General features: G+C 54.8%; 1 protein-coding gene across 2 annotated transcripts; it reads left to right on the top strand.

The window, feature by feature from the left end:
- Nucleotides 1-27: 27 nt before the first annotated feature.
- Nucleotides 28-16,792, top strand: SLC66A1 (solute carrier family 66 member 1). Of its 2 annotated transcripts, none has more exons than XM_067016210.1 (8): nucleotides 28-105; nucleotides 5,291-5,506; nucleotides 10,469-10,598; nucleotides 11,255-11,342; nucleotides 11,959-12,101; nucleotides 12,273-12,365; nucleotides 12,953-13,138; nucleotides 15,803-16,792. In XM_067016210.1, the coding sequence occupies exons 2-8, from the start codon at nucleotides 5,343-5,345 to the stop codon at nucleotides 15,860-15,862; spliced, it is 864 nt and encodes a 287-aa protein (XP_066872311.1). In that variant the 5' UTR covers nucleotides 28-105; nucleotides 5,291-5,342; the 3' UTR covers nucleotides 15,863-16,792. The 2 variants fall into 2 exon arrangements, with proteins under 2 accessions (XP_066872311.1, XP_066872317.1); XM_067016216.1 differs by lacking the exon at nucleotides 28-105 and adding an exon at nucleotides 1,336-1,391 and having other exon boundaries at nucleotides 15,803-15,944.
- Nucleotides 16,793-17,971: the final 1,179 nt, after the last annotated feature.

The raw sequence follows: 17,971 nt of genomic DNA, 5'->3' as shown, positions 1-17,971 counted from the left end.
GGAGCCGCGCAGCTCCGGGGCGGGGCGGGGCGGGGGTTCTGGTCAGCTGATGAAGGCAGGAGCTGGAGAACCCAGAAGCCGGGCTGTGGGGAGGCTCTAGACTTGGTAAGCCGAATTTGAGGCTGGGGCTGCGGTTCGGGACTCTGGGCCTTCCCTGCTACATCTTTCCAACACCCTTCTCCAGCCCCTGGATGGTCCTGGGGCTACTGCTCCCACCTCGGGGCGCGAGATCTTGGAGCGAGGCTCTGGGCTGGGATTGGGAGGCCCTCGGCGGGAGCCCAGGTCCCCCTCCTCAAGGGCGACCAGCATGACCCCTCGGGCCGCTCTGACCTAGGCCCTGGGGTCTGGGTTCCTTTCTGGCCTCTTGTTCCCGGCCCACGGGCCCCTGCGTTTCTGACGACTTTGTTTTCCCCAGGGCGGGCCAGAGGAGGGGGCTTCGCGGCGAATGAGCGCTGACGCCAGCGGCTGCCCTGTTATTATCCCCGCCAAACAGGCGGCCGGCGCTCGGCTGAGTCACTAGGAGGGAGTTGTGACCGAGGACCTGGAGGGCTGGAGTGGGTGGTAGCCCCAAAGCAGGATGCTCCTCCCCTCAGGTGCTCCCCAGTTCTGCAGGGAGCCCGGATTGTCCCCTCCTACTCCATGCTTAGGACAGGTTTCCAAGTGTATACATGGGGAGTCTGTGTTTGGATGTATGAGGACTGACGCAGTCTTGTCTTTTCAAGGCTTACTGAAGCCTGCTGTTTGCCAGGAACCCTGTGGGGGGAGGGGAGAGAGCTATAGACAGAATAGAATAATAGCCATCCCCTGTTATTATACTGCGGGTTTAACCTGTGCCAGGCGCCATTCTAATCCCTCAGCCTGGATTCTCTCGTTTAACTCTGCAATTAGCCTAGCAGGTGGATACTTGCATTTTTCCCCCATTTTACAGGTTGGAACTCTGAGGCTCAGTCACTTGACCAAGGATTCATTACTAGTAGGTATCAGGCAGGTCAGTTCCAGAGTGCTTTCTCCTCAACCCTAGGCCATCCAAGCTCACAATTAGGTCTCCCATTCTCCCTTCCTTTCTTTGTTTCTCTCTCTCTCTCTTTCTTCCTTCTTTTCCTTCCTTTCTCTCTCCCTCTCCCCTCCCTGTCTGTCTGTCTCTTGCTGTGTGTTTTTTATTTTTGGGGTATGCGGTCCTCTCACTGCTGTGGCCTCTCCCGTTGCGGAGCACAGGCTCCGGACGCGCAGGCTCAGCGGCCATGGCTCATGGGCCCAGCTGCTCCGCGGCATGTGGGATCTTTCCAGACTGGGGCACGAACCCGCGTCCCCTGCATCGGCAGGCGGACTCTCAACCACTGCACCACCAGGGAAGCCCTCTTGCTGTTTTTTGAAACTTTACTGTGCACCAGGTGTGTCTGGGGCCTAAGAATAAGTTTACAACTAAGGTGAAGGGAGAGGAGTGGGATTAAAGGGGAGCAGTGGCTGGGGAGTGTGATGAGCATTCTTCAGGTTTGTGGAGGAGGGTAAGGGAAGAGGTGACAGGTGTTTTCCCACCATCTCCTGTAAGGACCCGCTAAATTGAGATGGCAATTTAGAACTGGGTCTTAGTTTCTCTTTACTATGCCCTCTAGGGTGCAAAGGCCAATGGGCTTCCCTGGTGGCGCAGCGGTTGAGAGTCCGCCTGCCGATGCAGGCGATGTGGGTTTGTGCCCCAGTCCTGGAGGATCCCACATGCCGTGGAGTGGCTGGGCCCATGAGCCGTGGCCGCTGAGCCTGCGCGTGGAGCCTGTGCTCCGCAAAAGGAGAGGCCACAACAGTGAGAGGCCCGCATACCGCAAAAAAAAAAAAAAGAAAGAAAAAGGCCAAGCCTAGGGGAAGAGATGGCATGGATAGAAGTCAGGAGACCTGGAATGACCGTCTGAAGGCCTAGAGGGAGGGACAGGAGATGGGGGGGGTGCAGTTCTTGGTGTACCCTGGGGCTCAGTCTCAAGGCATTTGGACTTATCTGGTAGATAAAGGTGGCCACTTGAGCAGCTTCAGTGGGGAGCATCTCTGTGACTCAGCTTGGGATCTGGAAGAGTTACATGGCTGTGGCAGCAGATGCCGTTTCCAGGGCTGCCTTTCTTTTCTTTCTTTTTTTTTTTTTAAAATATTTATTTATTTACTTTATTTATTTGGCTGCACCAGGTCTTCGTTGCGGCATGTGGGCTCTAAGTTGCGGCATGCAGGATCTAGTTCCCTGACCAGGGATCGAACCCAGGCCCCCTGCATTGGGAGTGCGGAGTCTTAGCCACTGGACCACTAGGGAAGTCCCTCCGCCTTTCTTAAAGTGTGGTCACGTGCACAGAATACGTGTGGTCAGAAGCTGCTGGGGGAGCTAGCTTCCTAAACCCAAGGTCCCTGATCCCCAGCTCTGACACACACATCCTGAATTTCAAACATGTGCCCTCCATGATAACAAGGCACCCCTGAATCAACTATATACTTCAATTTAAAAAAACTAAACCAACAAGGCACCCCTGTTGTGGTCCTTGTCACACTTACAGACCTGGTCAACCTTTGTTGCAACCCTGGCCATCCATTTGCTCAGTGCTGTTGGACTAGGAGGTGGGCTCGGTCTCAGAAGCCAGGCCTGGGCCCAGGCTGGCTTCCTCCTTGGGTCAGAACCCACGGGTGACAGGCTCAGTGCACAGTGGCCCTCAGAGGAAAGTGTCTTCTGTTCAGGGCTCAGGTGTGTCTCAAAGGATCCTGAGCCCCGAGCTGCACATGGACCCCGTGCATGGACAGGGGACCACCCACCCAGGGCCCTGGGCCCTATGAGCCAAGGTACATCCCCCAAGACACCCCTCCCTCCTTCACTGGGTGTGTGTCCACTTTCTTTCTTCCCTAACCTGGTGAAAAGAGGGAGTGAGAGTGACCTCAGGGGGCTTGAGATACTGGTCTCTCATTCTCAGGCACTACCATTGTGTCAGGCCCTGGGCTAAGAGCTTTATGTGCGTTTTATCTATACAACAACCCCAAGGAGTGAGCGTCGTTATCCTCGTTTTATACACAGGCTCAGACTGTTATTTGCACAAGGCCACTCAACCTTATCTGTAGAATGAGGACAGTGTTCCCCTCACAGAGAAGTTAATGAGGATGGCAGTATACTACTGTGACGACCTGCCGTGGTGTGTTGAGGCTCTACCAGAGGAGGCTTGGGGAAGTGGTCCACTGGAGGGGTGGCTGGGGAACAAAAGGGCTTGATTTGAAATGCCTGAGGCACTGCAAAAACCCAGCTCCTTCCTGGACTGCGTGTTAACCTGGGGTGGCCTTGCAGCTGCTGGTGGCAGGACAGCAGATAAATGGCTCCAACATCAGCTGTGCTGAAGGTCAAGGGAGGGGGGTCACCAAGGTACAGGAAGAGACCGTCAGCCCCCCTTTGCAGGGCCCCGGAGGGACTGCAGTGAACCAGGCAGGCAGTGACCTGGGGTGCCCTTGCCCCCAGCTCTGGGGCTCGCTGTTGAGTCACATTAGAGCTGAGAGCTTAGAGCTTCCTAAGAGAAGCAGCTGACTCGCTTCCTTTCCCTGCCTGATGCTCTCAGGTCGCTGTGGCCTCAGCAGTTCCAAGGGTCCAGCCAGGGTGTCTCAGCCCATTCGGGCTAATGTAACAAAATAACCATTTTTCTGGATGGCTTAGAAACAAACATTGATTTCTCACAGTTCTGGAGGCTGGAAAGTCCAAGATCAGGGTGCTAGTAGATTCAATGTCTGGTGAGGGTCCACTTCCTAGTTCATAGATGGCTGTCTTCTCGATATGTCCTCACCTGGCAGAATAGGCGAGAGAGCTCTCTGGGGTCTTTTCTATAAGGGCACTAATCCCATTCATGAGAGCTCTGCCTTCATGACCTAAATACTCCCCAAAGGCCCCACCTCAAAAATACCATCACATTGGGGGTTAGATTTCAACAGGACAGGAGGGACATAAACATTTGGTCTATGGCATTGTCTGGGGGGCGTTGCTTTATGAGGATCCTGGGTCTTTTGACACAAGCAGAAACTGAAGTTGGCTGGAGAGAGCCTCATCCCAGGTGAGGAAAGCCCCTCTGAGCGCAGTGAGAAAAGGGGAAGCCCGCCTTCTGGCTGCATGAGGCCCTGGGCAGCCCTGCCAGACCACAGGAAGGTGCCTCCGTTCCCAGGGACAGAAGCAAGGTGGCTATGAGCGCTTCCTGCTTGGGTGGCGCTGGCAGGTCACCTCCCCGGGTCCACGTAGACATATCAGTAGTCCCTGCTTCATAGAGTTGATGTGCAGCAAAATGCAGAAAGGCCTACATAAGGTGCTTAGCACAGAGCTGGTAAAGTGCTCAGCTGTCAGGGGCTGTGATGATTCTGCCCAGCAGAGATGCTCCGGCAGCCCCACTTCCTCTCCCTCCTCTGGGACTGTCACACAGGCTGTGACTGCTCTAGGACACCAGGTGGGGACTTCCCTGCCTGCCCCTGCAACCAGCCAGCTCCTGGCTTTGTCGGCGGTGAGAATGGGGAGGTGGCTCCGGACTCTTTGCCAGCAGACGTCCTACACACGCGAGCCGCTGGGAGGATGCGGCTTGAGCACGCCAAGCTTGAATCCCAGCCACGTGTGCAACTCACCTGCTCCTTCTTCGCCACTTGCCTCATCTGACCAATGTACTGGAGGACACCCCTACTTTTTTTTTTTTTTTTTTTTTTGGCCGAGTGGTGCGCCTTGAGAGATCTTAGTTCCCTGACCAGGGATTGAGCCCAGGCCCCGGCAGTGAAAGTGCTGAGTCCTAACCACTGGACCACCAGGGGATTCCCAGGACAGCCGTACTTTAAATGAGAGGATGTACTTAGTGGGCCTGGTCTCAGCAGACCCTTGCAGCGTGATTTGCAAGAAGAAAAGATTGGAAACAATCGAAATGTTCAAGAGTTGGAACAAAGGTGGCATTGTTTGAGGGCTCAGTTCTCTACACTGGATTTATGAACTCACTGAACCCTCACAGCTGTATGGGGGAGGCACTGTTATCGGCCCATCTTGCAGATGAGGAGACTGAGGAACAGCAAGGCTGAGCCACTTGCCCAAAGTCGAGGCGTTAACAGGAAGAGTGGGGGTTCGAAGGCACCTGTCTCTGGCCACACGTATCCAGTGCCCTCCCTGCATATGTGGTTACTTTGATGTCTGTAATGATCGTGTTCTCTGGTTCAGGGGCCCAGTCCATGCTGGGTGATAAGGCTGGAATGGGCTTAGAGTGGCGGGACCATGACTAGGACCCGGACCTCCCAAGGCTGAAGGCCCCTCTCTTGTTCCCTGTAGAGCTGTCGCCTGCCTCAGCACACCGGCTTCCTCCCTCCCTCCCTCCGAAGCCATGGTCTGGAGGAAGCTGGGCTCCAGCAACTTCTCCAGCTGCCCCAATGGCTCCAGCCAGTGGATATGGGACGTGTTTGGCGAGTGTGCCCAGGATGGCTGGGACAAGGCCAGCGTGGGCCTGGGCTTGATCTCCATTCTCTGCTTTGCTGCATCCACCCTCCCGTGAGTACCAGCGGAGTGGTGGGACCGGGGCTGGGTTGCACGGGCGGGGCGAGTGCACCTGGGGCTGCACCGAGGAGGGGGCTCCCTGGCTGGCGTTGGGCCTCTCCAGACTCAAGGCCAAGTGTGCTTCCTCTCCCCACCCCCACTCACTGACTTCCAGCCCACCCTGGAGGGCCCTACCTCGAACCTCACTCTAGGCTCCGCCTTGTGCTGGACCACGCTGACACACAGGTAATAATAATAACGCCTGTTCAGCGAGTGCCCAGTGTGTACCTAGCTCATTTCTAAGCACTTGACACGTCTTCACCCTGTTTAATCCTCATAAGCACCCTGTGAAATAGATACAATCTGTATCCCTACTTTACGAGGAAATAGAAACCCAGAGAGGTTAACTAACTTGCTGTGAATTGCACAGCTAGTCAGAGAGGAGGCGGAGGAGTGGGAGGGCTGGGGTGCATCGAACTTGGCCTTTGTTCTGTGACAGTCTGGTGGAGGACAAGCAGTGATTACAAAACAGCATGGCCACTGCTGTGATTAGGGAACGCGGACACACTGTGACCTGGGCAAGTCCCTTCACTGCTCTGCGCCTCAGTTTTCTCATCTGTAAAACGGGAATGTTGTTCCTACCTCACAGGGTTGCTATGAGGATGGCCTTTACACACCGTACGCTCAGTCCCATGGTTGGGCAGAGGGGGGGCCAAAGAGGAGAGATGAGGTCAAAGAGGTCACCCAGGGCCCTGTAATGTAAGGGCATTCTCCACTGTTAGGAAATCTTATGCTGTTTCTCCTGAGGGAGAAAGATAACAGTTTAATTGAGAGATAATTCATATACCATTGAGTTAGCCCGTTTAAACGTACAAGTCCAAGGTTTTAGTATATGCACAGAGTTGTGTAAGCATTGCCGCAATCAGTTTTAGAACATTTTTGTCACCCTAAAAAGAAACCCAGAAAGAAATGAGTCATTCCTCATTTCCCTCTAAATCTCCCGGCCCCAACCACCAATCTACTTTCTGTCTGTAGATTTGCCTATTTTGGACGTTTCATATCAATGGATCATACAGTATGTGGCCTTCTGTGACTGGCTTCTTTCACTCAGCATAACATCTTCAAGGTTCATCCACGTCATACGTAGCTAGTGTCAATACTTCATTCTTTTTTACATCCGAATAGTAGTTCGTTGTATGTGTATACATTTTGTTTATTCAGTCGTTCAGTGATGGACATTTGGGTGGTTTCTACCTTTTGGCCAGTGTGATTAAGGCTGCTATGTATGTTCATGCACAAGTTTTAGTGGGGACATGTGTGTTTACTTCTCTTGGGTATATACCTCAGGGGTGGAATTGCCGGGTCACATGGTAACTCTGTGTTTAATCTTTTGAGGAACTACCAGACTGTTTTCCAAAGCTGTTGCACCATTTTATATTCCCACCAGCAGCGTATGAAGGTTCCAATTTCTCTAAATCCCCATCAACACTTGTTATTTTCTGTGTTTTTAATTATACCATCCTAGTGGGTGTGAAGTGGTCTCTCATAGTTCTGATTTGTATTTCCTTGTTGGCTGGTGATATTAAGTAGCTTTCCACGTGCTTATTGGCCAAATTATATTCTCTTTGGAAAAAGGTCTATTTAGGTTCTTTGCCCATTTTTCAATTGGATTATTTGTCTTTTTGTTCTTGAGTTATAAGAGTTCTTTACATATTCTAAATATATTTTGCAAATATTTTCTGCCATTCAGTGGGTTGTCTTTTCACTTTCTCGATGGTGTCGCTTGAAGCACAAAGATTCAAAAATTTGTTGATGTCCAGTTTTTTTTTTTTTGGCCGCTCTGTGCAGCATGTGGGATCTTAGTTCCCCGAGCAGGGATCAAACCTGAGCCCCCTGCATGGGAGCTCGGATTCTTAACCACTGGACCGCCAGGGAAGTCCCTTGATGATGTCCAATTTATGTGTTTTTTTCTTTTGTTACTTGTGCTTTTGATATCATGTTTAGAAACGATAGCTTAATCCAGGTAACAAAGATTCATCCTTATCTTCTAAGAGTTTTATATAGATTTATCCAAGTCTGACACCAATTCTGATGTGTTTTATTGCCACACCATCAAGCAATCAACTCAATTCTTACACTATCTACACCTGAGACAGCCTCAGATCCCACAGGTTAGGGGCCCAGTCCTACAAGTCCCACAAGAGTGCTCCCTCCTCCCCACTTCTGAGACCAATCACAAGTCCAGGTTGTCACTTGTGCTTCTGACCTCCAGCTGCAGATCGGAGATTCCCCCCACCCCTCCTCAGGTTTGATTAGTTTGCTAGAGCAGCTCACAGAACTCAGAGAAATGATTTTTATGGAGGCTTTATTACACAGTCATTGGCCATTAGCGATTGGACTCAAGTCTCAGCCTCTCTCCTCCCATGAGGTGGGTGAGGGGGGTGGGACAGGGGCCCGTGAGACTGAATGTCCCAACCTTCTAATCTTACTGTTGGTTCCCCTGGCAATGAGTCCTTACCCTCAGGTGACCTACTAAGGGCTTTCCAAAAGTCATCTCATTAACATTACAAAAGACACCTTTTTTTCTCTCTCACCCCTTAGGACATTCTTAGAATAGCTCTGTGCAGGGAACAGGGAAGAAGACCAAATATATATATTTCTTATTGTAAATCGCAGTATCACAAATTAGCTCTTACATGTAGAGCTTTGATTCAGCTTGAGTTGTACTTTGTATACGGTGTGAGGTCGGGATCCAACCTCATTCTTTTGTATGCGGTACCCGGTTGTCCCAGTACCATGTGTTAAAAAGACTACCATTGGGAATTCCCTGGAAGTCCTATGGTTAGGACTCTGTGCTGTCACTGTTGAGGGCCCAGGTTCAATCCCTGGTCGGGGAACTAAGATCCCACAAGCCGTGCAGTGGCCAAAAAAAAAAAAAGACTACCCTTACCACATCAAGTTGTCCCCACATGCTGTCTAGGGCTTGACATTTTTACTGACTCACCTTGTCCCAGCTGCCATACTAGATGTGGCAGAAGTAAGCAAAACCGACCCCATCCTTGCCTTTGTAGACCTTCTATTAGGGAAGGAGAACTGGAGGGACGGGGGAGAGACTGGAGGCAGGGAGGCTGTGTAAGGCATCCAGCAAGCAATGCTGTCTGGGGGATTGGATGGGTGGCCCTTAGGAGGCAAAGCAGACAGGTCTGGGTGGTGGGTGGAGGCCAAGGGAGAGAGACTCCCCATCTTGGGGTGAGAGCTCCCCCAGAAGCACGAGGAGCTGGTGGAGGTGGCTGAGGCTTCCCCTTTCCACCAGGGTATCGTGCCAGCCCTGCCTGGGTCTGGCTGATTAACCAGGGAGGGGGTGTCAGAGGTCTGGGAGAAGCCCCAGGTGATGGCAGGGAGGGCAGCCACCCTCCTGCTTCTCCTTAGGACTCAGCCTTTCCTGAGTGTGACAAAACCACTTTCCCTGAAATTTATGGAGGCTCTTCAAGTCACAGTGTCCTAGAAGGGCAGGGCCATGGGGTAAACCTTAAGGGCCTCTTCAGGCCAGGCCCATGCTGGGCACTGTCCCTTCCCTCAGGAAGCTTGAGTCCAGGAGGAACTGACCAGTGCTGGCAGAGCTCCCTTCTAGGAAGGCCCTGAGGAGGAACTGATATTTCTTGAAAGATACAGAGGAGGGACTGGGTGAGCCATCTGCTGATGCAGAGTTTGGAGGAAGAGAAGGCTGTCCTGGTGAAGAGGTGGTGGGGGTCAGAGGGGCAGGGGACCTGGGGGCCTTGTCAGGATGTGCTCAGGAAGATGGGGTCCTTACTGAAGAGCAGTGAGAGGTTTTGGAGGGTTTTGGCAAGATAGGAGTTTGAGAGAGATCCTTGAGAGGGAGGATGGAAACAAGGAACACAGGCTTGGGTGGGAGACCTAAAGAGCTGGGGGCGGGGCTCAGCAGGAGATGGAGGTGGAAGGATGACCGTGAAGAACCAGGGCCAGGCCTAGCTTTCCTAGCTTCTGTCTTGGCTGGTAGGTGGGGTGAGGTGCTATTTAGTTACCTTTGACTAATTTAAATACATGCAAATGATTAAAGAGAAATGTAAGCAGCAGATGGCCATTGTGGACTGACTCAAAGCTGGACTGGAACCTCAGGGTCTGGGTGTGAATCCTGGTTCCCTGACATTTCCATCCCCAAAGAGGCCCATCAAGACTTGACCCCGGGCTTCCCTGGTGGCGCAGTGGTTGAGAGTCCGCCTGCCGATGCAGGGGACACGGGTTCATGCCCCGGTCCGGGAAGATCCCACATGCCGCGGAGCGGCTGGGCCCGTGAGCCATGGCCGCTGAGCCTGCGCATCCGGAGCGCTCCGCAGCGGGAGAGGCCACAACAGTGAGAGGCCCACGTACCGCAAAAAAAAAAAAAAAAAAAAAAAAGACTTGACCCCATGGCTTTGTAATCAGAGCTCGGGGAGCCACAGCCCGAGGCTTCTCTGTTGCCCTTCGAAGATAACAGACCCATATTATCATCCATCTCCCCTGGAGATAGGGCCGTCCCAGGCCTCAGGCCGTAGGGCAACCACCATCCTCCTTCCTTCCAACCCCCCCCACCCCCCCCCCACCTCCATAGAAGAGAGAACCCAGGGTCCCTGTGAAGTGGTTCTCAGGGTCTGACCCAAAACGTCAGGACCCTGTAAAGACCCCAGGTCCCCACCAAGAGACTGCTGTGGAGGAGAATCTATCATGCAGTGGCTCTCTCTGGAAAGAAGCATGTCCCATAGAGCTCCTGGCTTGGAAGGGATCCCCTGGTAAGAATCCCCAAAGGGCAAAGAAAGGCCCATGAGGATCCCGCCTGTGGGAAGGATCAGCTCCCAGGCGACCCCCTGTGCAGTCGCCACCCCGGCCCCGCTATTCTGTGTTGGCTGTTCCCATGTTTACCCTCCACGCGGTATCACAGCCGTCTGGCCCCTGAGCACACGTCTCCCTCCTCCGCCACAGCCAGTACATCAAGGCCTGCAAGACGGGCATCATGGACCAGGCCCTGTCTCTGTGGTTCCTCCTGGGCTGGATCGGCGGAGACTCCTGCAATCTCATTGGCTCCTTCCTTGCTGACCAGCTGCCCCTGCAGGTAGGCTGGTCCCGGGGCTGGGTGGGCTGCCACGGACAGTCTGCAGAGGCTTCCATCTTGCGAGGGCCCCATGCTATAGAGAGAGCCTGCTGCGCAGTGTGACAAGACAATGGGCTGGGGGCCTCAGTTCCCCCGTCTACAAAATGAGCATATCAAACCACTGGACGGCTGGGGTCTTTGACCTCTGAGGTGCTAAGATCCTGACTGAGCTTTCAGGGCATGGGGCCCTGGAGGAGGAAGGTTTTCCCTTGGGAGGCCCAGATGCCATCATTCTTCTGTGGCTGGGTGGAGCTGGGACTCAAACTCAGGAATCTATTGTCTTCCCAAGGGGGGCTGTAAATTGCCCCTGTATCAGGCCAAATGGTAGCCTCCACTTAACCTCTGAGTCCCATTTTGTCCTGCCTGGTCATGCTAGCCACTGTTTCCCCTGTCTGCCCAGGCGGGCACCTGCCAGGCCCTTGCCTACCTGCTGTCTAGCTCTGCCAGGTAGGAACTGTGATCCTCTCCTTTCCAGATGAGCAAACAGAAGCTCCAGGAGGTGAAGCAACTTGCTCAGGGTCACCCAGCTGGGATGGGGCAGAGCTGCCCGGGTGCTGGGGTGTGGTCCCCGAGCCGGGGACTGCAGCCAGCGCTCTGGGCCCCCTCGTCTCTTGCAGACCTACACAGCCGTGTATTACGTCTTAGCCGACGTGCTGATGCTGTCGCTGTACTTCCATTACAAGTTTAAGAAACGCCCCTGTGTGTGTGAGTACGGGGTTCCCTGTGTGTCAGGTGCCTGAGGGCAGCCAGGAGGCCTGGAAGCTTGGGAGGAGGAAGGTTTCCCATTGCTGGTGATAAACCGAACCTCAAAAAGGCTTCCTCGGGCCTTATATCTGAAAGCTGGGGCCCTGATCCCCTGATGGGCCGAGACAGAGGGCAGTGAGCACATCCGGGCAGGAGCACAGGGAGCCCCCTTCGCTTCAGTTCTCTCATTCAGCAAACGTGGCTTCAGCTGCTCCTCAGTGCCGGGCCCTGGGCTTGGAGCTGAGGAAACAAGGACACGGCACACAGGATTCAGAAGGGGCAGATCCAGGGCTGTACAAGAAATGACCCAGGCACCTGGGGGTGGGGCTGTCTCAGCTTTTCCACGCTCCATAATCCCCTTCCTGCCCCCACTGCCCTCATCGGTTTACCTTTACAACCTTAGGAGAAGGGTACTCTCATTATACCCATTCTACAGGTGAGGAATGAAAGCTCAGAGAGGTTAGGTCATTTGCCCAAGGTCACACAGCCACTGAGGGACAAGGCCAGGACTCAAAGCCCAGTCTGTCTGCCGCCACTCAGGTCCCTAATCTCAGCTTCCCTCCTGCCTCATGTCCAGGGTCTGCCCCCATCAATTCTGTGCTGTTGTTCATCTTGGGGGTGGCGTGTACCGCCCCACTGCTGAGCAGCGCTGGCTCGGTAGCTGCCCCCAGGGAGGTCTTCCAAGGGCGGACGCTCTTGTCTGTGGAGCCGGGCAATAAGGTGAGGTGTGGGCACGCGAGGGTAGAGCAGGGGTGGGGGTCTGGCTCACCCCGAGGGCCCGCCCCTGCATGACCACGAGGTCAGGGGGATTGCCCTCTAGGAGGGAGTTGGGGCTCTCAAGCTGCACCCCGGCCCCTACTGAGCACTGAGCACTCTACTCTGCCCTCTCAGCCCTTCACGCAGCAGGAAATCATTGGCTTCGTAATCGGCTCCGTGTCCAGCATGCTGTACCTGCTCTCCCGGCTGCCTCAGATCCGCACCAATGTGAGCCGTGGGCAGGGGCACTGGGGCCAAGGGAAGAGGAGCCGGCTGGCAGCTCGGGCCCCTGGGTTAAGGAGTAGCAGCAGGTCTGGTCCACACTCATTGTTGGCTTGGGTGACTTAATCCACTTCTCCAAGCCTCAGTTTCTGCCTCTGGAAATGGGCACGAGATGCCTGCCATCCAGGGGTACACGTGACCTGCATGTGTCCCAGGGAGGTAGGAGGTCAGGTGAGAGCGAGGGGCTGAGAGCAGAGGAGAAGGTGGGGAACCAGAGATGGGGGAGCCTTGCTGGGCAGTGAGTCAGCGTAGGGCTGGGGAGCAGGCACCTTGGGCCGAGCAGGGTGGTGCAGCCCTAGTCTCTTGCGACCTGGGAAGGGGGGCCCGGGAGATGATGTTGTAACAGGGATGAGGAGTCAGGCCCTGGAAAGGGCTGGTCTGGGCACCAGGCCCATGTCGGACGCTGGTCACACCGTGTGCAGTCTGCTCGGAGCATGCGTAGTGTGACAGGGCAGACGGACACATGGACAGTTACAGTCCAGAGAGACAAGAGGCCCGTTTGAGGTCTCTGACCCTACACCCCTCACTTCCAGTTCCTGCGGAAGTCGACACAGGGGATCTCCTACTCGCTGTTCGCCTTGGTGATGCTGGGGAACACGCTGTATGGGCTGAGCGTGCTGCTCAAAAACCCCGAGGTAGGCCAGGGCGAGGGCAGCTATGTGCTGCACCACCTGCCCTGGCTCGTGGGCAGCCTGGGCGTCCTGCTGCTCGACACCATCGTATCCTTCAGGGTGTGGGGGTGGGGGGGTGGGGGGTGGCACAGCAGCCTCTGCTTGCACGTGGCTTCAGCATCCATCCAAGCATCCATCCATCCATCCACCATGCATCCTTCCATCCTTCCATCCATCCTTCCACCCATCTATCCATCCATCTGTCCATCCTTCTATCCATCCTTCCATCCATCCTTCCATCCATCCATCCATTCTTCTATCCATCCATCCATGCATCCTTCCATCCTTCCATCCGTCCATCCTTCTATCCATCCATCTATCCTTCCATCCATCTATCCATCCATCCATTCTTCTGTCCATGCATCCTTCCATCCTTCCATCCATCCTTCCATCCATCTATCCATCCATCTGTCCATTCTTCTATCCATCCATCCATCCTTCCATCATCCATCCATCCTTGCATCCATCTATCCGTCCATCCATCCATTCATTCTTCTATCCATCCATCCATCAATCCATCCGTCCATCCATCCATCCATCCATCCATTCTTCTATCCATCCATCCATCAATCCATCCATCCATCCACCCTTCCATCTATCCATCCTTCCATCCATCCATCCTTCCATCCAGTCTGTCCATTCATCCATCCTTCTGTCCATCCATCTGTCCATCCATCCTTCCATCCATCCATCCTTCCATCCTTCCATCCACTCATCCATCCATCTATTCTGTCCATCCATCCATCCATCCATCCACCATGCATCCTTCCATCCATCCTTCCATCCATCTATCCATCCATCTGTCCATCCTTCTATCCATCCATCCATCCTTCCATCCATCTATCCATCCTTCCATCCATCCATCCATCCATGCATCCTTCCATCCTTCCATCCATCTATCCATCCATCTGTCCATCCTTCTATCCATCCATCTATCCATCCATCCACCCTTCCATCCATCCATCTATCCATCCTTCCATCCATCTATCCATCCATCCATCCATTCTTCTATCCATCCATCCATGCATCCTTCCATCCATCCAGCCTGTCCATCCATGCATCCTTCCATCCATCCATCCATCCATCCATCTGCCCACCCATCCATCCATCTATCCATCCATCCATCCATGCATCCTTCCATCCATCAATCCATCTGTCCATCCTTCATCCATCTATCCTTCCATCCATCCTTCCATCCATCTATCCATCCATCCGTCCATTCTTCTATCCATCCATCCATCCTTCCATCATCCATCCATCCTTCCATCCATCCTTCTATCCATCCATCCATCCATCCATCCATCCATTCTTCTATCCATCCATCCATCCTTCCATCAATCCATCCATCCATCCATCTGTCCATCCATCCGTCCATCCATCCATCCATCCTTCCATCCACCCTTCCATCCATCCACCCTTCCATCCATCCACCCTTCCATCCATCCTTCCACCCATCCATCCATCCTTCCATCCATCCATCCTTCCATCCAGTCTGTCCATCCATCCATCCTTCTGTCCATCCGTCCATCCATCCATCCATCCTTCTATCCATGCTTCCATCCATCCATCCTTCCATCCACCCATCCATCCACCCATCCATCCATCCATTCTATCCATTCTTCCATCCATTTATCCATCCATCCATCCATCCATCCATCCATCCAAGAGTCAAACCTCCCGTGTGCTGGGCACCCCTTTAGTTACCGGATCTATTTGTGAGCAAGAACGGAATGGTCCTTCGTTCAAGAAGCTCACAGTTCAGTGGGGAGGCAGACAGGATACACGTAATCATAAATAATTACTTCATTGTGGTGCCACCGAGTAGCACAGAGAAAAACTGCAAGAGTGTGTGACCAGGGGGCTGTCTGTCCTGGTTTAGAGGCTCAGCAGAGGCCTCCACTAGTGCCATTGAAACTGTGCCCTGAAGGAGAAGTTAGGCACAGGCAAGGGAGGGATGTTCCTGGCACAGCTTGTGCAAAGGGTCTGGGGAACGGGGCATAAATCAGCCCATCCAGGCAGGAGGAAGGAAAGCTGCAATGTGGAGACACACACACGGGAATTAGAGATGGAAAAACTCGAGTTCAAATCCTGGCTCCCCGGTGTCCTGGGTGACACAGAGCAGACCGTTAGCCTCTCTGTGCTTCCGTGTCTTCATCTCTCTGTCTCACCAAGGTCATGGGGCAATTACATAAGCTAAGGTCTCTGGAAATACCCAGCACCGGACCCAGCACACAGTGAGTGCTCAGTAAATGTTTGTTTGCTGGATGGCTGAGCAGGACATTATTTCCATCTCCTTTGGGAGGTAAACGGGGCCCTTGTTTCGACGTTTGCAGAGTTCCTGGTGGGTGCAATGAGAGATGAAGGAAGTTAAGCTCTGGTGCCCCAAAATGGCCCCTGTCACTTGCTGAAACCCCCAGGATGCTGTAGCGTGAGAGGAGGGCAAGAACCTGGGGCTGGGGTCAGGGGAGGCTGCCTGGAGAGGAAGACCCAAGCGCTGGACTTGGCAGATAAAGGGGGTTTGGCCGGTTGAGGGGTGGGAAGGCAGCAAGAGCGGAGGCCAGGAGGCCATGGCTGACCCTGCCCGCCTGGCCGAGTCGCAGGGAGGGAAGAGGGCAGCAGTTCTGGATGGGGCCACAGGCCACCCTGGGGCAGGTCCAACCCAGGCTGCGCTCCATTTGGCCTTGACGTTGACTCCTTCGGATCTCCATACAGTTCCTGATATACAGGGATGCCGCCACCTCATCAGAGCGCCAGCCACTCCTCCCCAGCTGAGCAGGACCCAGGCCAAGCCCAGGATGACAGGGACCTGCAGATGCCACACTCAGGAAGGGAGAAGGGCCGCCATCACTGTGGGCAGTGATGGTGCTGGGCTGGGCTGGGCCGTGGAGGAAGCTGGGGGTGCCTAGAACCCCTGGCCCGACCGCCTACCCCCAACACCTCCGAAACCTCGTGAGCTGACCCTTCGGAAGCCCTGACTGATGGACTCTTCCAGGAGCAGGTCAGCCCCCAGGGCCAGCCCACCCGGCCTTGGGATTCACCCCCAGGCTCTGAGGCAACTGTCCCTGGAGCCTGAAGGGAGGGGCCGCAGCCGAGACCTCGCGTCTCAGAAGACAGTGCGGCTGCCCCTCGGCTCACCTACCTCGTTCTGCCTGCTTCCCCCACGCAACCGCCTGGGGAGGAGCCCAGCTCAGCCTGGTGCACCCTGGACTATACTGTCGACTGCAGATGGCCTAGTAAACGGTACTCCCAGGGAGGCCTGTTCTGGAGCTCCTTCCCCGAGGTGCTCCAGGGCTCTGGGCTGCTCTGGGGAACAGAGATGGATGGGGATCGGGATCCCACCTGCAGGTCCCAGGTGGGGGCCTAAGGGCTCAGGATGTGGGAGAGCCAAGTCAGAGGGGACTGTGTCTGCTGGCCCACCCTGCCCAGCCTCTTGGGCCTCCGGTTTCTTCAACCTGCTTCTCTATGACAGGCTCCACACCTGGTGGTGGGGACACAGCAGTGAGAAAGACACTCCTCCAAGAGGATCCCTGCTCCGCGGTGCTCAGCAAGAAGCGGAATGGTTAAGGTTCAGACTTTGGTTCTGCATCTCAACTTCTCTGTGCCACAGTTACCTCATCTGTGCAATGGGGTGACAGTATTACCACTTCATACGTCCTTCTAGGGATTAAATAAAATGGTGTGATTATGGGTGTTAGCCCTGAAGTCTGGCATGCAGTAGGAGCTCATTGAAGGTTAGCTTTGATCATTTTTAGTTGGAGGAGAAGGACAACCAGATCTCCCTGGAAATCAGGGAGACCTTCCTGGAAGAGGTGACATGGTAGGACAGGCAGGAGATAAACAGGGGGAAAGAGCCAGTGTTGCAGGCGGGAAGGGTGGAGAGGAGAGCAGGGCTTAGCCCCGAACTCTAGTTCCTGTGCCCCAACCTTAGTTTGCCTCCCAGACCCCAACCTGAGTCCACTTTATTCTTGGCCACAACCCCATGCGTGCCTGAGGACGGAGGGGCCAGCTACCCTCCCTGCTGGCCTGCTGTCTCATCCCCCACCCCGGCCCCCACACACAGCCTGTCCCAGGCCCCCCAGGTCCCAGGAGCCATCAGGGTGGGTGGTGCCCGGTGCGGCTAAGGCTGGTAGGGAGGAGCTGGGGCTCAGCGTGAACCTCTCTTTTAGAATCTTCCTCTTCCAGCCGCGGAGAAAGGAAGGAGCCCGTCCACAGGGCTGTAACCTCGGCCGCGAGGGGATGCATGCCCCGGTTTGGTGCCACAAGTATTTGCCAAGCACAGCTCTCCTCTCCACCCTGGCCCACGCTGTGCTGGGCGTCTGTGATGGGGGTGAAGCAGCTCTGGTCCCTGCCCTCAAGGAGGGGAGATGGTTGCCGGGCCCTAGAGGGAAGGACTGTAACGAGAAGGTACAAAGTACCATAGGGATGAGGCGACTCAACCAGGGAAGGCTTCGTGGAGGAGTGGCCCTGGAGCGGAATCTTGAGAGAGGGAAGGGTGTGTGCAAAGGCCTGGAGATGGGAGTCAGGGCTGCTCCCAAGGTGGGGCTGGAGTGAGGACAGGATGGTGGGGGCAGGGCCAGCCGCCAGCACTCACGGCAGGTGACCTGGTTTGGTTGGGGGAAGAGGAGGAGGGAATGGGGGTCTGGGGAGGCCAGGGAAGGGGGCGCCTCTGAGGTTCAGTTGGGCAGTGGGGTGCAGCGCCTCAGCCCTGTCCTGGGCGGGCCTGCAGAACCCTGGGTGTCACCTGGCCTGCAGCTGATGTTTATTGAGCACTTGCTGTGTGCGGGGCTGGGCTGCGCCCTCGCTCGGTCCCCACAACCCCCTCTGAGGTAGGCGGTGCAGGTGCAGTCATCGCGGCCATTTTACAGATGGGAAAACAGGCTC

Source organism: Kogia breviceps, chromosome 1 (assembly GCF_026419965.1).
Source record: "Kogia breviceps isolate mKogBre1 chromosome 1, mKogBre1 haplotype 1, whole genome shotgun sequence".
NCBI classification, from domain to species: domain Eukaryota; kingdom Metazoa; phylum Chordata; class Mammalia; order Artiodactyla; family Physeteridae; genus Kogia; species Kogia breviceps.
This window is presented reverse-complemented; position numbering and strand designations above follow the sequence as displayed.

Bases quoted from the DNA above. Each gene is read 5' to 3' on its own strand.
- SLC66A1 (XM_067016210.1), top strand. From the start codon at position 5,343: ATGGTCTGGAGGAAGCTGGGCTCCAGCAACTTCTCCAGCTGCCCCAAT. The intron at 5,507-10,468 runs GTGAGTACCAGC...CCTCCGCCACAG, and splicing joins TTTGCTGCATCCACCCTCCC to CCAGTACATCAAGGCCTGCA. The intron at 12,102-12,272 runs GTGAGGTGTGGG...CTGCCCTCTCAG, and splicing joins CTGTGGAGCCGGGCAATAAG to CCCTTCACGCAGCAGGAAAT.